Source organism: Orcinus orca, chromosome 4, assembly GCF_937001465.1.
Source record: "Orcinus orca chromosome 4, mOrcOrc1.1, whole genome shotgun sequence".
Taxonomy (NCBI): Eukaryota; Metazoa; Chordata; class Mammalia; order Artiodactyla; family Delphinidae; genus Orcinus; species Orcinus orca.
The window spans coordinates 39,238,160-39,263,769 of record NC_064562.1 but is presented as its reverse complement, the minus strand read 5'-3'; the positions used below and the strand labels follow the sequence as shown (position 1 = coordinate 39,263,769).

Below are 25,610 nucleotides of genomic sequence, written 5' to 3'. Positions count from 1 at the left end.
AACATTACTCTGCCTTTTAATTATCAAGTGAAGTTGATTGGGATTTCATAGAGGGGAATAGTTTATGTAGAAGAGTGGCTTGAATTCAACTTATAGGACATATGTACAGTTTAAGATCCTAAATAGAGCCTGAAGACAGAATTAAATATGTCATACGTGTATACATACAAACATACATGCATGCAGAAATGAATGTTGTGTCTATCTAGAAGGTTAGATGGTATGTTCTAAAACTGAGCTAAATCACACATTTAATTATTTCACAAAAGCACTTCAGGAAGTAAACTAGTAATTGAAACAACTGATTTTATTACTCTATATAAACCTCTCTATAAATGGTCTTAATTATAATGAATATTTTCAAAGTCTTAGTAATCTTTTAAATTATTTAAAAAATACCAGTAAGTAGAATGGAATCCATAGGCAAGAGGACACTAGATATGATGAGAAGTAGGAAATTTTACTTCCTGGAGGAGGAAAACAAAGCAGTACCTCCAACACCTCACCTTGTAAGGTGCAGACAGATGGGGAGGTACCCTTCTAACCTCTAATTCCTTAGGTTTTAGTTAGGGAGTGCTATGCTTTATCACTCTAAGCCCAGAAGGAGGGACAAATATAATGACGATAATATTCTCTGCCAAACCAGGCAGAATGAAAGTTGTGTAAAATATTATTTGAGCTAAATATTGCTTAAAGCTGGGAAAATGGACAATATAATATAGTGGATAAGAGTATAGGCTTTTGAATCCAGCGTGCTTGGTTTTGAATACTGGGTTTACTGTACTAACAGTACGCATTCACTCAGCAATACCCTTTTTTAAACATTAACCTTATGCCAGGTGAAGTGCTAGGCTTTGGCAGTAGCTTAGGGTAAAAAACACACATTATGGGTTTCCCTGGTGGCGCAGTGGTTGAGAGTCCGCCTGCCGATGCAGGGGACACGGGTTCGTGCCCCGGTCCGGGAAGATCCCACATGCTGCGGAGCGGCTGGGCCCGTGAGCCATGGCCGCTGAGCCTGTGCGTCCGGAGCCTGTGCTCTGCAACGGGAGAGACCACAACAATGAGAGGCCCGCGTACCGCAAAAAAAAGAAAACAACAACAACAAAAAAAAAACCACGCATTATATTTGCTCTTTTATAGTTTAATGATAGAGATAAACATTAATTAAATAATCTTACAAATAGCATAATTGCATACACTAGTAAATCAGTCTAAGGAAAATTCAGGAAGCTATGCAAGTATATTTTAGATGTAGTCAATCTGAAAAATTGGTATAAAACAACCAGAGAAAGAATGTAGTTCTAAGGTAAATGAGAGCATGATGCCATTTATAGAAGGGCAATTGACTAGATCATAGGAAGCATTGAAAGTGTAAGAGTGGAAAAATTAGTTTAGAGGTGTAGGTGGAGCCAGACCTCTCAGAGCTTTATTCTAAGACAAAGGAAAGCCATTGGAGATTTTCAAGCAGGAAAGTTGCAAGATCAAATTTCTGTTTCTAAAGATCACTCTGACCACCTTAAGGAAAAAGAATGTATTAAAAGATGTTCCAGTATTGAGGGGAATTTAATGAATGGGTATTTGAAACATTCCAGATAAGGAGACAACAGTCTCTTGGACTAGGGCTTGGTGGTGGTAAAGTTACAGTAGAATAAAAATAATGACTGCTACGTTTCTGGCTTTTGCAGCTGATTGCAAGATGGTGCTGAGTTAGGGAATACATAAATAGGACCTGAATTAATTGCATTTTAATTTGACTAAGTTTAGTTTAAGATGCTTTTGAGATATCCAAATGGAAACGTCAAATAAGCTCAAATAATGGAAATAATGTCAAATAATGGAAATAGATTCAGTGTAGACAACTCTTTGCTAGGGAAGGAAAAAAAAATGAAATGAGAACTGGAGTGGGAGGTGGAGTCAAAGTAACTTTTTAAATAGGATCGACTTTTAAATATGTCTCTGTGCTGATGAAAATGATGCACTAAAGAGAAGAAAATCCAACAGAAAAGAGAGGGGATAATCAAGAGAAGGCTATGGCAGCATTGGCTAACTTGGTTTTCACAGCTATAAAATGGGGGAAAACAATACCTACCTTATAAGATTATTCTAACAAGTAATATTATGTTGGTTGAATGCTCAGTAAAAATTTTCAGCACACAGAATACATTTAATAAATTGGTGCTTAAAATGAACTCAGCATCTAACACAGTGTTTTGTATATATTAGGTGCTCAACAAATATTTGTTAAATGTTGAATGAATATGATGCTGTTACATGATTTTGGACTAGATGGGAATATAAATGAGTCTGATGCATATTACTGTATCCTGGGTTACAGATGCACCTTGAATATTCACTGATGATGAAATTCAATATTTGCCATCTGATAATGATGTTTGGGACATTTGTGTTCACAGGGTACTATTTTTCTGCCTGGAAATAAAGTCCTTGAACATCCCTGCAATGAAGAGAGCCCAGGGAAATTCCTTTTTGAAGTAGTTCCAGGTAAGATAGTTTTCTGGTTTGATTCAACTATTGCCATTCCATGTTGGTAAAGGTGAAGACAGGTCAGACAGCCTCTATTTTTCTTGAGTCATGGCTAAGAACATTAATTTGACGAGGCAAGGGTCAATGTTGGCTAGTATTTACACAGATAATGATTCCAGGTTTGTACACTGGTACAAATGAACACATGTACACACATACATGTGTCCACATGACTATTGGATTTCCATTTGTCCATGAGACTCCAGAGCTGACCAGAAGTCATGACACAGCACTTGTTAGGGACTATTGGAGACAAAGGTAATTTTACAGTGCTCTTGTGGCATGAAATTTGACTAGGTGTTCCAGGTAGAATGCCTTGTCCAGCTGATTCACTGTCATATTTTCTTACAAAACTGCATCTTTTTTTTTTTTTTTTTTTTTTGCGGTACGCGGGCCCCTCACTGCCGTGGCCTCTCCCGTCACGGAGCACAGGCTCCGGACACGCAGGCTCAGCGGCCATGGCTCACGGGCCCAGCCGCTCTGCGGCATGTGGGATCTTCCCGGACCGGGGCACGAACCCGTGTCCCCTGCATCAGCAGGCGGACTCTCAACGACTGCACCACCAGGGAAGCCCCAAAACTGCATCTTTAAGGAGCCTTTGTTATAAAAACAAAACAAAACAAAAACCCTCCTTAAATAACTGACCAAGGATTGCAGTTCTGTACCTCATCTTCATTCACAACCAACCACTTCCACATGTTTGGCTGGTAGCATTGAGAATGTCTCTGCCAAGTCATCAAATCCTGCAGTTACATTTCTTCAACATCTGTTCATTTTTTTTAGTCATCTGCATCCACCCCTCTCAGAATACCTGATCTCCACTTAAGTCTTTGACTCACCCAGCAACACTCTTTTCAAGGCTGTGATCTACTTCTTTGATCAGTTCATTAGCCCTTCTTTAATACTTGGTGTAAGAAAAAGGGAGTTAGGAACCTGGTTTTCATAGCTTTGGCTCTGACTGACCCAGTTAATGTGATATTAACATTGACTTAATCACAGCCTAGGGTGAGTGTGACTTTATTTGGGTGACTAATATGTAATGCATATCAATAATGCCAGTACAAAGGCAGTCAAAAACACATTTTCCCCAGATTTATAAATGCTAAGAATCTAAAATGTGAAAGCATATTTTTTCTCCTCAATGAAAACAGCTGTAGCTCTGGGTTCATCTGGCTCACAATGGAATCCATGACTAAATGTTAATTAATGCAGCTGAAGTGCAGAAAGCTTAGTCGGATGCATTGTGTTGTTTCCCCCCAGGGAGAACATACTGTAGGAAACCTGAATCCTGTTTGCTCTATTAAAATCTTTTTATACTTACTTCTTGGTGGAATACCCTATATGGAACCAAATTCCAGATGTTTCAAAGTCTTTGAAGTATCAGTAGAGGAAATTTCTTTCACTGTTTATTCTCAGACATTAGGCCTGTGGGCTTTGAAATGAGCATGGTATTAAACTGAAAGCTTTGATTCTGTATCTTCAATAACACTAAAGGTCCACTTTCCCATGCAAGTCTACTAAATGTGTAGAGATTTCACTTTTTGGGGAAGATGTTCTGATATACTGTAGGTAGATATTGTCAAGACTGTTCTCAGAAGAGCTGTGTCTTCAAGCCCATGAAATCACAAAACCTCCCCTCCAAGGTTGCAGTTCTTGGGTATGTGTTTCGAGTGCAATGCATATGATATAATGGCTTTTAATGAGCAAAGCTTAAGGGGTTTACGACTGTATGCTGTAGAATCTGAAGACTGTCATTCCAAAAAAAAATTTCTTTTTTTTCAAGGAAGTTCAGGTTGGCTGCAATAATTATGGAAATAAACATATCAATACTATGCCCATAGCTCATTTGAAAAGATGCTTTCTGAATCATTAATACAATATGTAGTAGCTTCTAAATTAGGTTTTATAATTCTGAATCATCTTATGGAGTAACAAGAGGACTGTGCCAAATGCTTCTTTAAAGAGAGAATTGGAAAAACACAATGGCTGCATTGAGAATCCAGTGTTTGAGCCATGAATCTTGGTCATCGGGGTTTTTGGTGTGTCCCTAACATTAGGATGGAATTTCCAAGCAAATGTTTCTGTATTTGTATGAGGATGTGAGGGTTGGTATCACATGATTTTAACCAATTTTTGCAAAATCAAGATTACTTAGGGCTTTTTGCACCAGAAGCCCTGGTGCAAAGATTTAAAAGATTTAAAGATTACTTACTTTTGCACCAGAAACTCTGGTCGGAAAGGCTGGGGCAAGGCATCTGCATGTGGCACCCTGTGAGCAAGTGAAGCTAAACTAAGCACAAAGGAAAATAGGACTTTTCATTCCTGGCCCTGCTTCACCTGTATACATGGGTGAACCCGTGTTGTGCAGCAGAACTAGAAAGAAACACTCATCCTTCCAGAAGCACCAGCCATGTGGCTGACAGTGTCTTGGTGCTCTGGCCTGCTGTCAGGCCTTAGCCTCTGAAGTGGGAGAGCCAAGTTCAGGACATTGGACCACCAGAGACATCCCGGCCTCGTGTAATATCAATCAGTGAGACCTCTCACAGAGATCACCATCTCAACGCTAAGACCCAGCTCCACCTAATGGCCAGCAAGCTCCAGTGCTGGATGCCCCATGCCAAACGACTAGCAAGACAGGAACACAACCCCACCCGTTAGCAGAGAGTCTGCCTAAAATCATAATAAGTTCACAGACACCCCAACACACACCACACGAGGCAGCCCTGCCCACCATAAAGACAAGATCCAGCCCCACCCACCAGAACACAGGCACCAGTCCTCTCCACCAGGAAGCCTACACAAGCCACTGAAACAACCTCACCCACTGGGGGCAGACACCAAACAACGGGAACTACAAACCTGCAGCCTGCGAAAAGGAGACTCCAAACACAGTAAGTTAAACAAAATGAGAAGACAGAGAAATATGCAGCAGATGAAGGAGCGAGATAAAAACCCACCGACCAAACACATGAAGAGGATATAGGCAGTCTACCTGAAAAATAATTCAGAGTAATGATAGTAAAGATGATCCAACATCTTGGAAACAGAATGGAGAAAATACAAGAAATATTTAACAAGGACCTAGAAGAACTAAAGAGCAAACAAAAAATGATGAACAACCCAATAAATGAAATTAAAAATTCTCTGGAAGGAATCAATAGCAGAATAATTGAGTCAGAAAAACGGATAAGTGACCTGGAAGATAAAAGAGTGGAAATAACTACTGCAGAGCAGAATAAAGAAAAACAAATGAAAAGAATTGAGGACAGTCTCAGAGACTTCTGGAAGAACATTAAATGTACCAACATTCAAATTATAGGGGTCCCAGAAGAAGAAGAGAAAAAGAAAGGGTCTGAGAAAATATTTGAAGAGATTATAGTTCAAAACTTCCCTAACATGGGAAAGGAAATAGTCAACCAAGTCCAGGATGTGCAGAGAGTCCCATACAGAATAAATCCAAGGAGAAGCAAACTAGCAAACTATTAAATAAACTATGAAAAATTAAATACAAGAAAAAATATTAAAAGGGAAAAGCAACAAATAACATACAAGGGAATCCCCAGAAGGTTAACAGCTGATCGTTCAGCAGAAACTCTGCAAGACAGAAGGGAGTGGCAGGACATATTTAAGTGATGAAAGGCAAAAACCTACAACCAAGATTACTCTACCCAGCAAGGATCTCATTCAGATTCAATGGAGTAATTAAAAACCTTACAGACAAGCAAAAGCTAAGAGAATTCAGCACCACCAAACCAGCTTTACAACAAATGCTAAAGGAACTTCTCTAGGCAGGAAACACAAGAGAAGGAAAAGACCTACAAAAACAAACCCAAAACAATTGGAAAATGGGAATAGGAACATACATATTGATATTTAACTTAAATGTAAATGGATTAAATGCTCCAAACAAAAGACATAGACTGGCTGAATGAATACAAAAACAAGACCCGTATATATGTTGTCAACAAGGACCAGCTTCAGACCTGGGGACACATACAGACTGAAAGTTAGGGGACCGAAAAAGAGATTCCATGCAAATGGAAATCAAAAGAAAGCTGGAGTAGCAATTCTCATATCAGACAAAATAGACTTAAAAATAAAGACTATTATAAGACACAGAGAAGGACACTACATAATGAGCAAGGGATAGATCCAAAAAGAAGATATAACAATTGTAAATATTTATGCACTCAACATAGGAGCACCTCAATACATAAGGCAAATACTAACAGCCATATGAGGGGAAATCGACAATAACACAAACATAGTAGGGGACTTTAACACCACACTTTCACCAATGGACAGATCATCCAAGATGAAAATAAATAAGGAAACACAAGCTTTAAATGACACATTAGACAAGATGGACTTAATTGATATTTATAGGACATTCCATTCAAAAACAACAGAATATACTTGCTTCTCAAGTTCTCATGGAACATTCTCCAGGATAGATCATATCTTGGTCACAAATCAAGCCTTGGTAAATTTAAGAAAATTGAAATCGTATCAAGTATCTTTTCCGACCACAACGCGACGAGACTAGATATCAATTACAGGAAAAAAACTGTAAAAAATACAAACACATGGAGGCTAAACAATACACTACTATATAACAAAGAGATCACTGAAGAAATGAAAGAGGAAATCAAAAAACGCCTAGAAAAAAATGACAATGAAAACACGACGACCGGAAACCTATGGGATGCAGCAAAAGCAGTTCTAAGAGGGGAGTTTATAGCAATACAATCCTACCTTAAGAAACAAGAAACATCTCAAATAAACAACCTAACCTTACACCTAAAGCAATTAGAGAAAGAAGAACAAAAAATCAAAAGTTAGCAAAAGGAAAGGAATCATAAAGATCAGATCGGAAATAAATGAAAAAGAAATGAAGGAAACAATAACAAAGATCAATAAAACTAAAAGCTGGTTCTTTGAGAAGATAAACAAAATTGATTAACCATTAGCCAGACTCATCAAGAAAAAATGGGAGAAGACTCTAATCAACAGAATTAGAAATGAAAAAGGAGAAATAACAACTGACACTGCAGAAATACAAAGGATCATGAGAGATTACTACAAGTAACTCTATGCCAATAAAATGGACAACGTGGAAGAATGGACAAATTCTTAGAAAAGTACAACCTTCCAAGACAGAACCAGGAAGAAGGAGAAAATATAAACAACCAATCATAAGCACTGAAATTGAAACTGTGATTAAAAATCATCCAACAAACAAAAGCCCAGGACAAGATGGCTTCACAGGCAAATTTTATCAAACATTTAGAGAAGAGCTAACACCTATCATTCTCAAACTCATCCAAAATATAGCAGAGGGAGGAACACTCCCAAACTCATTCTACAAGGCCACCATCACCCTGATACCAAAACCAGACAAAGATGTCACAAAAAAAGAAAACTACAGGCCAGTATCACTGATGAACATAGATGCAAAAATCCTCAACAAAATACTAGCAAACAGAATCCAACAGCACATTAAAAGGATCATACACCATGATCAAGTGGGGTTTATTCCAGGAATTCAAGGATTCTTCAATATATGCAAATCAATCAACATGATACACCATATTAACAAATTGAAGGAGAAAAACCATATGATCATCTCAATAGATGCAGAAAAAGCTTTTGACAAAATTCAACACCCATTTATGATAAAAACCTTCCAGAAAGTAGGAATAGAGGCAACCTACCTCAACATAATAAAGGACATATATGACAAACCCACAGCCAACATCATTCTTGGTGGTGAAAAACTGAAACTATTTCCTCTAAGATCAGAAACAAGACAAGGTTACGCACTCTCACAGCTATTATTCAACATAGTTTTTGAAGTTTTAGCCATAGCAATCATAGAAGAAAAAGAAATAAAGGGTCCAAAAGGGAAAACAAGACTTAAAACTTTCACTGTTTGCAGATGACATGATACTATACATAGAGAATCCTAAAGATGCTACCAGAAAACTACTAGAGCTAATCAATGAATTTGGTAAAGTAGCAGGATACAAAATTAATGCACAGAAATCTCTTGCATTCCTATACACTAACAATGGAAAATCAGAAAGACAAATTAAGGAAACACTCCCTTTTACCATTGCAACGAAAAGAATAAAATATCTAGGAATAAACCTACTTCAGGAGACAAAAGACCTGTATGCAGAAAACTATAAGACACTGATGAAAGAAATTAAAGATGATACAAACAGATGGAGAGATATACCATGGTCTTGGATTGGAGAAATCAACATTGTGAAAGTGACTATACTACCTAAAGCCATCTACAGATTCAACACAAACCTTATCAAACTACCAATGTCATTTTTCACAGAACTAGAACAAAAAATTTCACAATTTGTATGGAAACACAAAAGACCCCGAATAGCCAAAGCAATCTTGAGAAAGAAAAATGGAGCTTGGTGGGGAAGCAGGCTCCCCGACTTCAGAATATACTACAAAGCTACAGTAATCAAGACAGTATGGTACTGTCACAAAAATAGAAATAGATCAATGGAACAGGATAGAAAGCCCAGAGATAAACCCATGCACATATGGTCACCTCATCTTTGATAAAGGAGGCAAGAATATACAATGGAGAAAAGACAACCTCTTCAATAAGTGGTGCTGGGAAAACTGGACAGCTACATGTAAAAGAATGAAATTAGAACACTCCCTAACTCCATACACAAAAATAAACTCAAAATGGATTTAAGACCTAAATGTAAGACCAGACACTATAAAACTCTTAGAGGAAAACATTGGCAAACCACTCTATGACATCAATCACAGCAAGATCCTTTTTGACCCACCTCCTAGAGAAATGGAAATACAAACAAAAATAAACAAATTGGGCCCAGTGAATCTTAAAATCTTTTGCATAGTAAAGGAAACCATAAACAAGACAAAAAGACAACCCTGAGAATGGGAGAAAATATTTGCAAACAAAGCAGCTGACAAATGATTAATCTAAAAATATACAAGTAGCACATGCAACTCAATATCAAAAAAAAAAAAAAAAAAAAAATCCAAAAATGGGCAGAAGACTTAAATAGACATTTCTCCAAAGAAGATATACAGATTACCAACAAACACATGAAAGGATGCTCAACATCACTAATCATTAGAGAAATGCAAATTAAAACTACAATGAGGTATCACCTCACACCAGTCAGAATGGCCATCATTAAAAAATCTACAAACAATAAATGCTGGAGAGGGTGTGGAGAAAAGGGAACCCTCCTGCACTGTTGGTGGGAATGTAAATTGATACAGCCACTATGGAAAACAGTATGGAGGTTCCTTAAAAAACTAAAAATAGAACTATCATACGACCCAGCAATCCCACTACTGAGCTCATACTCTGAGAAAACCATAATTCAAAAAGAGTCATGTCCCACAATGTTCATTGCAGCACTATTTACAATAGCCAGGACATGGAAGCAGCCCTCGTGTCCATCAACAGATGAATGGATAAAGGAGATGTGGCATATATGTACAATGAAATATTACTCAGCAAGAAAAAGAAACGAAGTTGAGGTGTTCGTAGTGAGGTGGATGGACCTAGAGTCTGTCATACAGAGTGAAGTAAGTCAGAAAGAGAAAAACAAATACTGTATGCTAACACATATATATGGAATCTTAAAAAAAAAATGGTTCTGACGAACCTAGGGGCAAGACAGGAATAAAGACACAGATGTAGAGAATGTACTTGAGGACATCAGGAAGTGGAAGGGGAAGCTGGGACGAAGTGAGAGAGTAGTGCTGACCTATATACACTATCAGATGTAAAATAGATAGCTAGTGGGAAGCAGTTCCATCTCACAGGGGGATCAGCTCAGTGCTTTGTGACCACCTAGAAGGGGTGAGATAGGCAGTGTGGGAGGGAGACACAAAAGGGAGGGGGTATGTGGATATATGTATACATATAGCTGATTCACTTTGTTATATGGCAGAAACACAACATCGTAAAGCAGCTATACTCCTATAAAGATGTTAAAAAAAAAGATTACTTAGGGATAGCATGACACTTGATTTATCTTTGCAAATGAGAATGACAAGATAATATTTTCTAATTATTCCAATTGTGTGATAGTTTGACATAGAGAATCTGGAAAATCCAAGAGTGTTTTCACTTGTCAGAAAATGCAGGAAACAGGAAGGATTGGAGAAATGTGGTCAATGCCTTGTATAGAACCTTCTGAAGGACTGCCTGTCTGCAGATCCTTGTAACACATACTTATTCTACACTGACTTTCTCTGTGGAATTTTGTCGATCACAACTTCTAAAATCCCATCCTGCAAATGATATTTACATATCCAACACGATTCTGTCTTTATGGACAAATACCTCAAGCCCAACTACCCAAGGTATAATCAATGAAAAATGATGAATAGGATTAAATTATTTAATCATATGTGCCTATAATGATTTCTAGCAAAAATGGCAAATACCTCCAGAAAGCTCTTTGCCAAATATCCTAGCAGTATATACATACACACACATTTGTGTATGAGTGTGTAGACTTGTGTGTGTGTGTGTGTGTGTATATATATATATATATAAAACAAAATATATAATGTATATTTATATACACATTATATGTATATATCTTTAGCACCTGTATATCTTTATTATTTTTCCATGTATGCTACTTTGTTTTGTTCCATTTTTGGTTTTGCTTTAGTCTGAAATGTCCTATGAAATTAAATAATAATCATGTGTAAATTTGAAAGAAAACTCAAGATTTTCCAATAGAATTGAGGGTTTCAGGTCTTTGTATTACAGTACTTAATTACATTTGTTTTTGTATAACATTCCTCTGCAGATTTTAGGCTTTTGTAAAAATCTATCTGAAACAAATTACCATAATTTAGGGTTAATTTCTTATAGAGTACTATCCCATGAAAGGAATTGTCTCTCTGAATAATGTCATGATTTGTAACATTTCACTCCAATTTTTTCCTATTTATCTGCTTGTTATTCAAAAAGGAGATGTGATCCAAATTGGCAAATTTGCAGACTTTGCTGTCAGACATGCCAAATTTTAGACTGGAGTGAGCTTTTATGGCCAAGTACTAAGCTTTGGGGAAATGTGGTTGAGGGAGAAATGTTGGCAGACCTTTAATGCATAGTCCTCGAAGAGGGAAAATGCAGTCGGTTTCTTTCCTTCTCAAAATGTTTTCTGTGCATGTTTCCCTTGTGATGTTAAAATAAAATAGAGTAATTAATGGAATGCTGATGTCTTAGCTTTCTTAGAAGAATAGCCTGCCAGAGGGAGAAGAAGTAGTGATTCAGAGACAGAGACAGGTAAAAAGAGATGAGGAAGTATGTACTTCATATAGTTAGGAACCACATCTATCTTCTCATTACTATATCTGTAACACCTAGTGCAATATAATTCAAGGTGCCGAGTACTTACTGAAGTGTATATATTTACCAGGTTGGTGGAGGAAAGTCAACCATATGAAATGGGTTTATTGTTGGCAGTACTACTCCCGACTTGGCTATGTTGAAGGCTTATTCCCTCCTGTGTAGGATCTTTCCGCCTCATGGTACAGCAAAGACCTTTCTGCTGCTCTAGTGGTTCAAGTGGAGGGAAACTCCTCACATCCTCTTTCTTACTCCTCTGCCTTTTCTCTCTGGTAATGATACCAAGAGAAATGGAAGGAGGTAGAGATCTTCCTGCAGAGAAGCTACCGCTGGGGTGTAGCACCTTAACACTGACTGATTATTACACACCTCTTCAAATGCTGACTCTCTCATGAGGTGCCTTTGCAGATTTTATAATGTCCCTAGAATTGGAAATGCATGTCATGTGATAGGAGTCTCTACGTTGGGCATGGTCCTTGTTGATGGGCTACCAACAAAATGGCTCAAAGGCCAGCTGCTTGCTTTGTGCTTATTCAGCTACCTGGAAACTCATGGACCCTGGTCTGCCAAGTAGGGGATATACAGGCTATTTCACTGTCACTGACCCCCTCAACCCTGCCATCTTGCCCCCTTCTCCATGAAGCATGAGCTTCACACCCAGCAGTTCAGTGGTTTCACACATCATGTGAGTCTGCAACTTGGAGAAGTGCTAGGTGACAGTTCTAGCTTCAAAATTGATGGGCAGCTCTCTTGTGCTCCCCTCACTTGTTCTGATGGTTCAGAGAATTTTCTTCTTTCTCCTCAAAAAATAGTGTTCATCTTGAAAACTGTTATATCCAAGTGGCCCTTCCCCTTTTCTAGTCTTCCTCTTGTAATAGTCAGGGGCAGAGTGATGGCATTTGGGTTCCTTCTCTGAAATGTGTTTTATCCATAAGCCCTATAGGGAAGTGGCCAGGCACAACCTTCATTTTTTTTTTTTTAAAAACTTAGAGTGTGAGTAACTTCTCTCTTCAGATTCAGATCTTAACAATTTCAGGATAATGGAAAAATGACTTTTTATCTATATCTATCTATAATCTTAGATTGGAGTCCAGGGAAACACACTCTGATGGAGAGTTATCTTAGAACATTTACTGGGGAGTGCTGTCTGGAGATACTTCATCTCTAAGGAATTGAGGAAAGCAGGATCAGGCAGAAGGAGAAGCTTGCCCAAAACATCATTGCAGTTAATGTCCCAGCTGATGCTATGGGGAGCTCTGGAGCTTGGATGCTTCCTAGAGTTGCTCTAACCTGAGGGACCAAGCCTTTGTTTCCTGGCATCAGCTAGTCTAGTCATTGACTGGGGGGAGGTGAGACAAGTAAACTCATGTGAAGCAGTTCCAGGTTGCAATGGAGAACAGTTTCCATGAGGGCCTCTATGAGCCATCAGCCAATATACCGGCCTCTGGGATCTAGACAGAGCATCACAGTATCCATTAGAGTATTTATAGCTTTATCTGTATCTAGCTTTCTGTATCCCAGACAATGTTTCAGACTTTTTAAATGTATCACTTAATTTAATCCTTACCACATTACTATTTAATCCTCACCTCTATTACTATATCCATTTCCAGATAAAGAAACTGAGGCACAGAAAAGTAGTTTGATCAAGGTCAAACACTAGCTAGTAAATACATGTGTAAATATAAATATTACTTATCACTGACTTTATTTATATATGTATGTATTCTGGCTTAAAATATGAGATATTGGAGAATGGAGCCTAGTTTTTGAAATATGAACTTGTGAACAGTTTTTATTGGTAGTAATTGAAGTGGATAGACTTGTACCTCTTCTTAGATCTTCCATTAAGGATGACAATTTGGGCACTTGAAGTGAGAATAGGCATTTTCATTTACATGCAGTTATTTATATGTGTTAGTCTATCATAAAGATATGCACTGGCTAAAGATGTTCACTTAAGAGTTATAAGGCCACAACTATACTGTCATGAAAAAGTGGGGAGAAAACCACACTTGTCTGCAGTGGACTTTCTTATATGTGAATAGCTATGTGAAAGGAAGAATCTGCACCTGTAATTTTTTCTTACAGAAAACTATTACACGCTGGAGTTCAGTTCTCTTCATGGCAGAACTCACACTGCTGAAATTGGCCTCACTTCTTCACTAACTTCCTCCGCACACTAGCCAAGTTATCACCACTGTCTAGCCACCAACAAGCACACCTAATACTGTTCCTTTATTGGGAATCAGTCCAGTGACCTGCACAGGTATTATTCAAGCAGAGACCCATTATGAGTTTTAAGGGCAATTACCAATATCTAGGACTCCCAAAGCCCCATCTCAGCCCAGTGTCCCAAATCAATAATAACTAGAAAGTAGAGGTTTTCTTTTTCTCTTCCTTCCCCCAGAAAAAGAATAGAAGAGATGAACACAGGGGAAAAAAGGGGATGAGAGATGAAGAGGCAGCTATGGTAACAAAGAAAAAAAGAGAAAATTTGAAAGGTAATTTAAAGTGATTTTCATCTGCCTGGAAATGAATGTAAACCCTTCAACAAAGGAGAAGGTGTCATTTATCCCAACTTTAGCCAGGAATATACTAATTATTAATAATATCCTTAGATAATTACATATTACTTACGTAAATTTTAATAAAAAATGTTTCCATTCTAACTATTTTCCAGAATGATTTTCAGAGGTAATTGAAAAATTAGAAAACATGGGTGCCGAGAGAATCCAATAAATGCATTATGGATCTTTTTGCTAAAAAAAAAAAAAAAATGTATTTACCTACCAAAATTGCAGACACTTATGGGGGCTTCAGAGATTCCCTGAAACTCAGTTGTGGACTCCAGCTTTAGAACTGTAATTTAAATTTAGGGACAAGAGACATTATTAGTCTCTATATTTCTATCTCCATCTCTATATTTAACTATTCATCTCTGTGTTCCTGTACATCATCTATTTCATCTATATACATATGTGCATAAACATGACAATCTTTTTTATTATTTTTAACTATGTGGTACTAGTAATCAGTTTGTGACTTTTACTGCCCTGATTCAGTTGTGTTTTATTCCCCCGCTGGTTCTATGATTATGTAATTCTACAGACCTATTTTATGCATTTACAAAAAAACTTTCTGGAGAACATTTCATGGCTCTGGAGGCTATAAAATTTTTAATTTACCAAAACTTGAACCTACTCAGATGGTGAGGCCATCTGAGAGATATTCATGGTGTCTCTGAGAAGGAAAAGCATATAGCCAATTTTTGAGTTTTTGAGATAATTATGTGACATCAGCAATGAAAGTTTATCATCCAAGTCTGTATTTGCAACTCCTTCTAGGGTGATCAAATAATGTTATTGGATAAATTAATTTGCTGTCATTTAAATTTGGTATCTACTTTATAGGAAAATTTGGGGATATTTTAATAGTGTTTTAGCATAGAAGTTGGTCATTTTCTTGATCACTGGTTAAATATGTTGCTAGGGCATTTAATTTTACAACACACTCTTTATCTTAATTTTTCCCTTTTGTGTTAGTACTGTAAGTTGAAAGCCATGTATTTATATTTGTTACCCAAAGGCAACTAGGACATTCTCTTTTTTTGTCTGCCTATGTCTGTAGGCAGCCATGAAGCTTGTATTTTTTTTCTTTGCTTAGTTAATGTGTGCAAACCATTTAGAGAATGTGAGTAGGAATTGTTATGGTATGAAAACATAATTCTATATACACAAGTAGTTCTGAACATGACTTAAATAAATGCATTGAAAATCAGCATGCTTTAGCTACTCGTATTCTTCTATATAAAAAAAGTATTTGAGATGTTTGCTTCCAAATTCCCTTCCTACTTAAAATGCCTTAAAATATACATTTAAAAGAGGCTATTAAAATGTCACAAAGGGCATTTAAAAATGTTTGTAATCTCTTGAAATTCCGACTATTGCCATGTCAACCGAAAGACATTTGGAGCATTTATAAACCGATCATAAGATCCCACTTTTGAGAAGTGTCCATATGAGAAGGGCTCTCTTACAGTATTTGTAGACATGTTGACCTACTCATATTCATTTCTATCATTCATTCTGTATCCTAGATCAGGGGTCAGAAAACATTTTCCAGAGAGAACAAGAGAGCAAGTACTGTAGGCTTTGCTGGCCATAAAGTATCTGCTACAACTGCTGAACTCTGCTGTTGTAGTATAAAACAAGTGGGTATGTCTGTGTTCCAATAAAACTTTATTAATGAATACCGAAATCTGGGTTTTATATAATTTTCAAATATCAAGAAATATTATTTTTCTTTTGATTTTTTTCCAATCACTTAAAAATGTAAAAAATAGACAGTAAGCCAGATTTGGCCCATGTGCCATAGCTAGCCAACGCTTGTGCTAGATTAAAAAAAGCAAACCTATGAAAAGGAGTCTGAAGATACTATTATAAATCACTAATCCCCACTGGTGCCACCAGAGACAAAATTAGAATTCTGAGACAGAGTGTCTCCCCAGGCCATGCCATTACCCACTGCCTCAACATCATGATTCAGGACCTGTTTGCCAACATTTTTATTTAGAAGCTCCATCTCTGAATAATATCTCTTTTTTTCCCCCTATCATGATGAATCTAAAACGTTTTAGTGACCAAACCGAAACCCTCACTTTAAATTTTGTCTTAGCTCATTTAGAACTCTAGAATCTGACCAGAGCTGAAATCTGTGATGTGACTTTTTTTTTTTTTTTTTTTTTTGTGCGGTACGAGGGCCTCTCACTGTTGTGGCCTCTCCCGCTGCGGAGCACAGGCTCCGGACGCGCAGGCTCAGCAGCCATGGCTCACGGGCTCAGCCGCTCCGCGGCATGTGGGATTTTCCAGGACTGGGGCACGAACCCGTGTCCCCTGCATCGGCAGGCAGACTCTCAACCACTGCGCCACCAGGGAAGCCCTGATGTGACTTTTAAAGCAATGAATACCATTAATAGGAGATTGGGTGTGCCTAGCATGAGAAACATTTCCCATACTTTGTTCAGTCCACACAAGTTCAGGGAGATATTCATAAGTATTCTGAGATGGAAGCATCCCTTGCAAGATCAAGTAAGCTTGAAGTTTCTTCTAAACTCTCCTTTTTACAATGTACATTAGCGTCTTAAAACTCTAAGTATCTCACACTAAATGTCAATACTTTGTTTGCTTGTAAAACTAACAAACTTATTTACTCAGAGGAGTAGTTTATTCCCCCCACCACTCATTTATGAACATGTCTCTACTCCTAACCCACCAGTTTTCCTTTAACATCAGTGTGAGAAACACTTCCATAATTTTTAGAGCTAACGTTCACTGAACTGTGTGAGGCCTGTACTAATGAATGTCAGATTTTAAATACAACAGTTCATTTAATATGAATACACTTGTGATAGATGCCATTCTCCTCACTCATCAACAGTGATAAAATTCACATTCGTAATAAATGCTAAAACCAGGCTTCACACTCATCTGAGCCCACAAAACCACCACATGCTACAGCTTCCTTATACCAATGAGGATATAGATAGGTTAATTTTCTAGATCCCACAGAAGCCAAATATCCAAGAGTTAAGAAAAATAAGGACAACAAATGAAGAAATGAGGTTATGGATTTAAAAGTTAGTGTACTCCATAGAGAACAGACTTGTGGCTCCCAAGGGGGAGGGGGAAGGGAGAGGGATGGACTGGGAGTTTGGAGGTTGGTAGATGCAAACTCTTACATTTAGAATGGATACACAACAAGGTCCTAATGTATATAGCACAGGGAACTATAGTCAATATCCTGTGATAAACCATAATGGAAAAGAATATAAAAAAGAATGTCTATATGTGTATAACTGAGTCACTTTGCTGTACAACAGAGATGGGCACAACATTGTAAATCAACTATACTTCAAAAAAAATTAAAAATAAAAGTTAGCGTACTCTGCATTTCCTTCCTCTCTCCGCAAGACTCGCTTTTCTTATGTTGTCTGTATTCTCTTCCTTCTCCATCAGATTTGATGCTCTTGAGAACAGAAATGATACCTTCCATCCCTAGTACCTAGCAGAGTGACTGTCATGTAGTATATGCTCAATGCACATTCGTTGAATTAATGAATAGACTAGACCTCAGTTTTATCATCCAGGGAATGATTGTATTGGATTAGCCAAAATGAAAAGAGCCTTGCATCTCTGAGCTATTTAATTTGATCATAGCTCTTTGTCTCAGTGCCTTAAGAGACTGGAGAAGTTCATTAACTTCACAGACTCTATGCTCTTTAAAAAGCAGTCCACACTGCCTCATCCTTCACTCCATTACCACTAACACCAATTGTGTCATTTAGTACTTTGATGATAGAAGCTGTTTACTAACAAGTTATCTGCTGGAATAAATGTGATCCCCTCCCCCTCATTGTTCTCTGTGGCTTGGTTTTAATTATGTACTCATGGGCTGTTTGCATTCACCTTTTTTATCCAGTAGTTGAAAAGGGCTTTGCCATCCAATCAAGCTTAGAAAACAGACAGTACAGTGCTAAACAAATGTCAGTGGCTGTTACTAGGAAGAATATTTCTCCAGGCAGTTCTTTTTCTGTGGCAGGGCTTCTTTGAGCTGTATCTTAGCCAGGGAAAGAGTGTGTCTGAATGAGGCAATGGCCAGTGAGGAGAACAACCATAGGTTAGAAGTGATATGGGAATGAGAAAGAGAAAACATACTTCACAGGAAACACAATATATCAGAAGAAGGAGGATGAGTGTGCTGCAGAGCAGCTGCTGGTAATTAGGTTGTAGGAAACAAGCTTGCAGCAAGGATGAAACCAGCATGTTACCAAGTCCTGTGCTAACTCTTAGGGAACCAGGGTAGCCTTTTTCATTTTTCTTTTTTTTTCCTTTTCATTTTTAATATAAAACTGAGCTGAACTGGTCTTGAATGTTTCCAAAAGTGAAACCTCAAGGACCATCTGCAACCCAATCATGCATCCTTGGGCCTGTTGGACATCCTGACTTTAAAACGACTGTTATCTTTGTCTATTGATCTGTGGGTTCATTTGCCCTGTGTCTGTTTTTCAAATGCTGCCTTTCTTGAGACCTGTCCATCTTCACAGCCCTGTGACATCAGGCCTAGAAAGGCCCAAATTGAAGTCCTGAGAGGTCCTGATTTGGCAGAAATGTATGGTCCTACCTGCTAAAATCCCTACACCCCAATTAAGAAAACTGGCGACTTGGGCTTCCCTGGTGGCACAGTGGTTAAGAATCTGCCTGCCAATGCAGGGGATACAGGTTCGAGCCCTGATCCGAGAAGATCCTACATGCCATGGAGCAACTAAGCCCGTGTGCCACAGCTACTAAGCCTGCGCTCTAGAGCCTGTGAGCCACAACTACTGAGCCCGTGAGCCACAACTACTGAAGCCTGTGCGCCTAGAGCCTATGCTCTGCAACAAGAGAAGCCACCGCAATGAGAAGCCCGCTCACCGCAATGAAGAGTAGCCTGCACACAAGAACAAAGACCCAATGCAGCCAAAAATAAAGTAATTAATTAATTAAATTTATTTAAAAAAACCACAACTGGCGACTTGAGGTAAAGCCACCTAGGATTTATAAAACCCCAATTTATTCTGGGTGATTTGCTAAGTACTTTGTTAACTATAAAACTCTTTGCTTTAGGTATACAAGAATAGAAAAAGACCTAGGACCTAGGAGGAGAGATGCCTAAGGGGAGAAAACTAGGCATTGATGGTGAGGAAGGAAAGCCACGAAGCCCGCCCTGGAGACCAGTGTAGGAAGAGAAGAGGGGTATCAGACTTCTCTGTCAGACAGTACTAGAATCAAACCCCAGCTCTGCCACTGGAGCTAGTTGCTTAGTCTCGCTAAACCACAGTGTCCTCTTAGTGAATGTGAAGTAAGAATGCCTCTGTTGTAAGGTTGTGGTGAGGATGGAAGGAGATAAGGGTATGGGGAGCAGTCAACACTCCGCCTGGCCCAGAGAATGGCTTACTGAAAAGTAGCAACATTTGGAACTATTGTCCATATAGTACCATGTATAAATAAGCACTGGCCTGGATATTGAACAGTCTTAGATGGCATTATAGATGCACTGGAAATTTAGGAAGACATAGGTCATTGTGGGCTGGAATAATCAAGGAAGACTTCCCGGAAGCAGTGAATCTGCCACCGGAATGTAAAGAAACTACAGGATTTTGATTAGATGACTATAGTGTTAAGAATTTTTTTTTTAAATATTGATGAAGCATGGAGAAAGTTCTGAAGCCAGAAAGGGGTACTAATGGAGTAAGAAGAGGGGATGTACCAAGGATTTGTAGTGTGATTTATGTGTGTCCTGCTGTTCTACACAGTCCTGGAGAGGCGGCCATTTGGCTCTTCCTTCTATAGGACCAACTCGGAAGAGCCCTGATTCTTAGGGAACTTGGTAGCATTCAGACACCAGGCTGCCCTCACATAGGAAATCAGCTAATTCTGTGAAAATACAACGAGATAAATGCTAATCAAATGCTTATATTTCAAATATTAGAGTAGAAAAACAAAATTCAAACTTAGTACATTCAAATTGCATCAACCAGCTCTGGGTCTAATAGGCCTCCCCAACTTTAGAGGACTGTCACTAGATTGTCATCATGCAGTGACATTGGTTTAAGGATCTGCTGGTCCCACATGGAACGTTTTCCTATGAACTTTTAACTTGACCAGCAGTATTTCTAAACTAAACTTTTGTGTGCCTGTGACAAGAAATAGGTACGAGTAGAAAGAGTGCTTATTAGTCTGCTAGGGCTGCCATTACAAAGTACCACAGACTGGGAGGCTTAAACAACAGAAATTCATTTTCTCACAGTCTGGAGGCTAGAAGTACAAGATCAAGGTGTTAGTGAGATTAGTTTCTTCTGACAGCTCTTTGCCGTGTAGATTGCTGCCTTCTCCCTGTGTCTTCACATGGTCTTCCTTCCACGTGTGTCTGTGTCCTAATTTTTCTCTCTATAAGGACACAAGTAATATTGGAATAGGACCTACCCTGATGACCTCATTTTAACTTAAATACTCTTTTAAACCCTATTTCCAAATAGGGTCAGCTTCTGAGGTGCCAAGGGTTACTTTGTCAACATATGTATTTTGGAAGAACACAACTCAGACCATAACAGAGTAAAAAAGATGAGACATCACTGTTCTTCCAGAGGCTTCTCTTTTTATGAGCAAACTCTTCCTCATGTTTACTACTTACTACTTGACCCCTATCCTACTCTTCAAGGAAGGTATGTACACCTTCCTTGCTGTATGTACACCTTCCTTACTGTATGTACACCAAACCACAATCCAGAATTCTCAGTCCTTTCATAAACGTTGGAAAGCCTGAGTGATTAACCAACCAAAGGATTAACTAAAAAACATGTGAAATAGAAATGGAGGCTGCCCAGAGAAAGACCAAATATTTTATATCTAGCTACTCTTTCCTACAAATTGTCCTTGGATTTAAAATTCTCCTTAATTTTGTTCCTAGGTTTTTTTTTTTTGTTGCTCTTGTTCTTTGTTTTTATCACTTTGCCTAAAGGAAATAGATTAGACATCTAGGCTTGTGTCATAGTTAGTGTCTTTGGGCTTTTTTAAAAAAAAATCCAGGCTAAATTTTATTTGGGAACAAACTCCTTTCCAAAAGTGGTACATTAATGCCTTAAATACTACTGTCATGTGTCTAATCAGGGGGAGAAAGCCAAACGGAACCCTTGATAGATCTCATCCAGTTGCCCAGGCCTTCCGTAGTGAATTACCAACTTGTCATTCTGTGTGTGGAGGAGCACAGTATCAAAACAGGCAATTAAGGTTTCTGGAAAACGATTAGTGCAGGGGCATGACATGATGTGGGGTTCATTTCTCCAGCACCAATCACACTGTCTTTCTCATGACTCACTAGTTCTGATGTGTCACTTGTTTACAGGAATCACAGGGGAGATAATGACAGATCTGTCCTTGGGGGCTGTTTGGCTCTAATGTAGGGGCTGTGATTTGTCATAATGTGTTCTTTGATTGAAAGATAACTCATTCCGATATGGATATAACTGATGCAAATCAATTCTCATTAAAATAGTTGATTTATTTTGGTTTTTTATTTTTGTTCAGCCTTTCTTTCCCACAGATAACCTTACTGCCAACTTAATTTTATGGAAATTACCTCAATTGCCTGATACCAAATATACAAAACTGCTTACATCTGCCATTTGATCCTCTTTCCCTCTATTACAACAGAGCAGTGGTCCCTTTTCCTCCCTAAATCCAGTCTTGCATCTGGCGTGGAATTCCATGCACTCCCACCTTTTCAGAAGCCAGCCATAATCTACTGATTGTGCTGTTTCCACCTGGCTATGTAGCTTTGTTTTCTATATTGGATTATCCCCATAGGCTCACAGGGGTAGCCTGGGAACTGGAATTTTTATGCAAAAAAAGTAAATTAATCTCATGTATACTAAAGTTTTAAAAATATGAGTGTATAACATGCTATTATTCCTCTGATTTTAAAAAAATGATCTCTTGGCCACTCTCCTCCCACTATCCATCACCTCCTGTGTTTTGTGTTTTACTTCTTCCTGCAATAAAACTGCTCTATGCTCTATACTACACTCTCTCCAGTTCCTTTCTTTGGCTCAATCCGTTTGTCGCCCACCACACTCCACCTGACTTTTTCTTATTATTGTCATCAACCGCCTCTAATTTTCCCAAATGCAACAATTACGTTTCAGCTCTCATAATAATAATTGCCAATAAGACCATTTGACACAGTCCATCACTGCCTCTTTCTCTCTTTTTTTTAAATTAATTAATTTATTTATTTTTGGTTGCATTGGGTCTTCGTTGCTGCCTGTGGTCTTTCTCTAGCTGTGTCGAACAAGGGCTACTCTTCATTGCAGTGCTTGGGCTTCTCATTGCAGTGGCTTCTCTTGTTGCAGAGCATGGGCTCTAGGCATGCAGGCTTCAGTAGTTGTGGCTCGAGAGCTCTAGAGTGCAGGCTAAGTAGTTGTGTCGCACAGGCTTAGTTGCTCCGCGGCATGTGGGATCTTCCCAGAGCAGAGATCGAACCTGTGTCCCCTGCACTGGCAGGCGGATTCTTAACCACTGCACCACCAGGGAAGTCCCCACTGCCTCTTTCTTGACACACATTCTTCACTTGGCTTCAAGGACACCGCACTTGCCTGGTTTTCTTCCTACTTCACTGCCCATGTCTTCTCAGTCACCACTGCTTCTTCCTCCTTGTCTCCTTAACCTCCTCATGTTGGAGGGAACTTGGGCTCTGTGTCTGGTCGTCTTTGTCCCAGAGATCTGTAGTATATTCTCCTAGCTCATGTACAGACTCTACTCTTCCCGTCACTCTGTTTTATCCCATAAACTAGCCAGAATGATAGTTTTTAATAGAGTTTATTCTTTAGAGAAGTTTTAGAGTTATTAAAAAAATTGTGCAGAAAGTACAGAGAGTTTCCTTATACAGAGTGATGTTTTTGATATTCAAATCCAATCAAGTCATCTCCTATTTTTTTAAAAAATTAACCTTATCACAGCCCACAGGCCCCCACATAGACTATCCAGTGTGTTTCATCTTCCTTCTTTGCTCTCTAACCACACTGGCTTTCCTTCAGTTTCTCAAATGTGTCACGCTTCACTGTAGCCACAGAACCTGTACATACACTGTTGCCTTTTTAAAAACTTCGTCCTCCCCATCATTCCAAGATTCATAAGATAACTCCTACTCATTTCTCAGATAATACCTCATTTGCTACTTCTTCAGTGAAACCTGCACGTGATTCTCCCTCCCAGTCTGTCTTAACCCACTATTGAAGGCCCATGACCCATTTTTCTTGTATAAATAATGTATCTCTCCCTCACAAAAATCTAAGTTCCATGAGAGCTAGATCTCTGTTTTTTGCTCATTATCTTACTTATAGCACATAGCCAACTACCCAACATGTCATGGCCATTTAATTAATATTTGTGGAAGGGAGAGAGGGAGGAACTTGGAAGGAAGGGTGAAAAAGAAGGGGGGAGGGAGACATAGGAAATCAGTGTAAAGGAAGTCAGTGTAATCTAGAAATGGGTAGATTCTGGGGTTGATAATCAGGAGCCTTGAGTGTAACACTAATTCTATTACTCAATTCCCACTCAAGGTTTGGTTAGTTCAACAAACATTAGTAAGAATCAGCTATGATCCAGATATTATGTACCAAGTTCTTATTCTCAGGCAGCTATGGTTTGCCATCCCAGAGAACATCCCTTAGAGGTAGAGTTCCACTGAACCCACTGAAAAACACGGATTAAATCCATTTATGAAGCAGTCTAGCATCACAGAACCAGTCGGTCCGTGAAATGGGACTGCTGCTCCTGCTGTATCTCTTAGGCAAGTCCTCTAATCCCTGTGGTATCCATTTCCTCATCAGTGAAATAGACATTACATCATAGAATTACCAGATGAGACTGTGTATGTCAATGTCTGCAAAGTGGTGTCACCCAAATGAGCATAATTTAGTCCCATTAGTCTACCATCATATGCGTGTCTAACTTGTCCTCAACTCTCCTCTCTTTAGGGGCACCTCATTATTTCTGATGTGTTGGAATCCAGTGATAAGTCTTAGTAACATCATTCTTCATCATTTTCTCCCCTAGTTGATGTGATGTGTAAAAATCAAATTGTGTGAAAGGACTCACTGGAAAAAGAATGGGATGATCTATGTGCTTGTGTAAAAAAATGGATTTCTTTTATGCGGTTGTGTTCCCTTCCCTCTCAAAACACTGAAAATCCAGATCTGAGCCATAAATGACTCCTGTCCTCAGTCAATATGAACTGACAACAGAACGTTAAACCCACGCATTCTGCTTAGCCCATTGTTGTTAACCTGTGGACCCCAGTAGATTTGATTGCTGCTTCTTTTGAGATGAATGTTTCCTCCTGCACTTCCTGGGAGCTAGGGGTGCCTATTCATTAGTTTTCTGAAACACAAAGCCTCAAGGGCATAAATGATACTACTGATGGGAATAGTAGTGATGAGACTGATCATGCGTAGGAAATGGGTTGTATGCTCAGTTGATTGGTTACTGACTGAATTATGCAGAAAGATCCAAGCACAATGACTCAGTATGTTAATAGTGGCTGAAAACATTACCCTATTCAAAGCACAGTATTACTATCTCCTTGCTCTTTGAAGAGGTCTCATTTAAAAATATTTAAATTTGAAGCTTTTACATGCTCCCACTTTCATGACATTTGCTTTATCTTTGAAGCAACTGAGTCCCACCCTTCCAGCAAATCTTGAATCTTTAGGATTCCTTGGCAAAATTAACATTGAAAATTACTTTTAAATAAGACCTAAGATTCACCTAATAACATTAGATTTTATCTTTAACTGCAAAAAAAAAAAAAAAGAAAAGAAAAACCCAAAATCAAATGGGGGAATATAATTTTGTTTTAGAATCTCAACAAGATTTTAAATGTCTCCTTACAATATGCATGACATATGTTATTTTTGAAAAGATTGTTTGAACTAAAAAATGTGTTGCAAATTAGAGTTAATATTTTTCTATTAAAAAAAATAACAGGGCTTCCCTGGTGGCACAGTGGTTGAGAGTCTGCCTGCCGATGCAGGGGACACGGGTTCGTGCCCCGGTCCTAGAAGATCCCACATGCCGCAGAG

At 38.5% G+C, this 25,610-nt stretch overlaps 1 protein-coding gene across 1 annotated transcript in view; it reads left to right on the top strand.

Annotated features, from left to right (window-relative positions):
- Positions 1-25,610, top strand: part of ARHGAP24 (Rho GTPase activating protein 24) — a 511,224-nt gene that overhangs the window by 234,877 nt on the left and 250,737 nt on the right. The window contains exon 3 of the mRNA XM_004285424.3: positions 2,415-2,502. Within this exon, the coding sequence (XP_004285472.1) occupies positions 2,415-2,502 (88 nt within the window). The remainder of the gene's footprint in view (positions 1-2,414; positions 2,503-25,610) is intronic.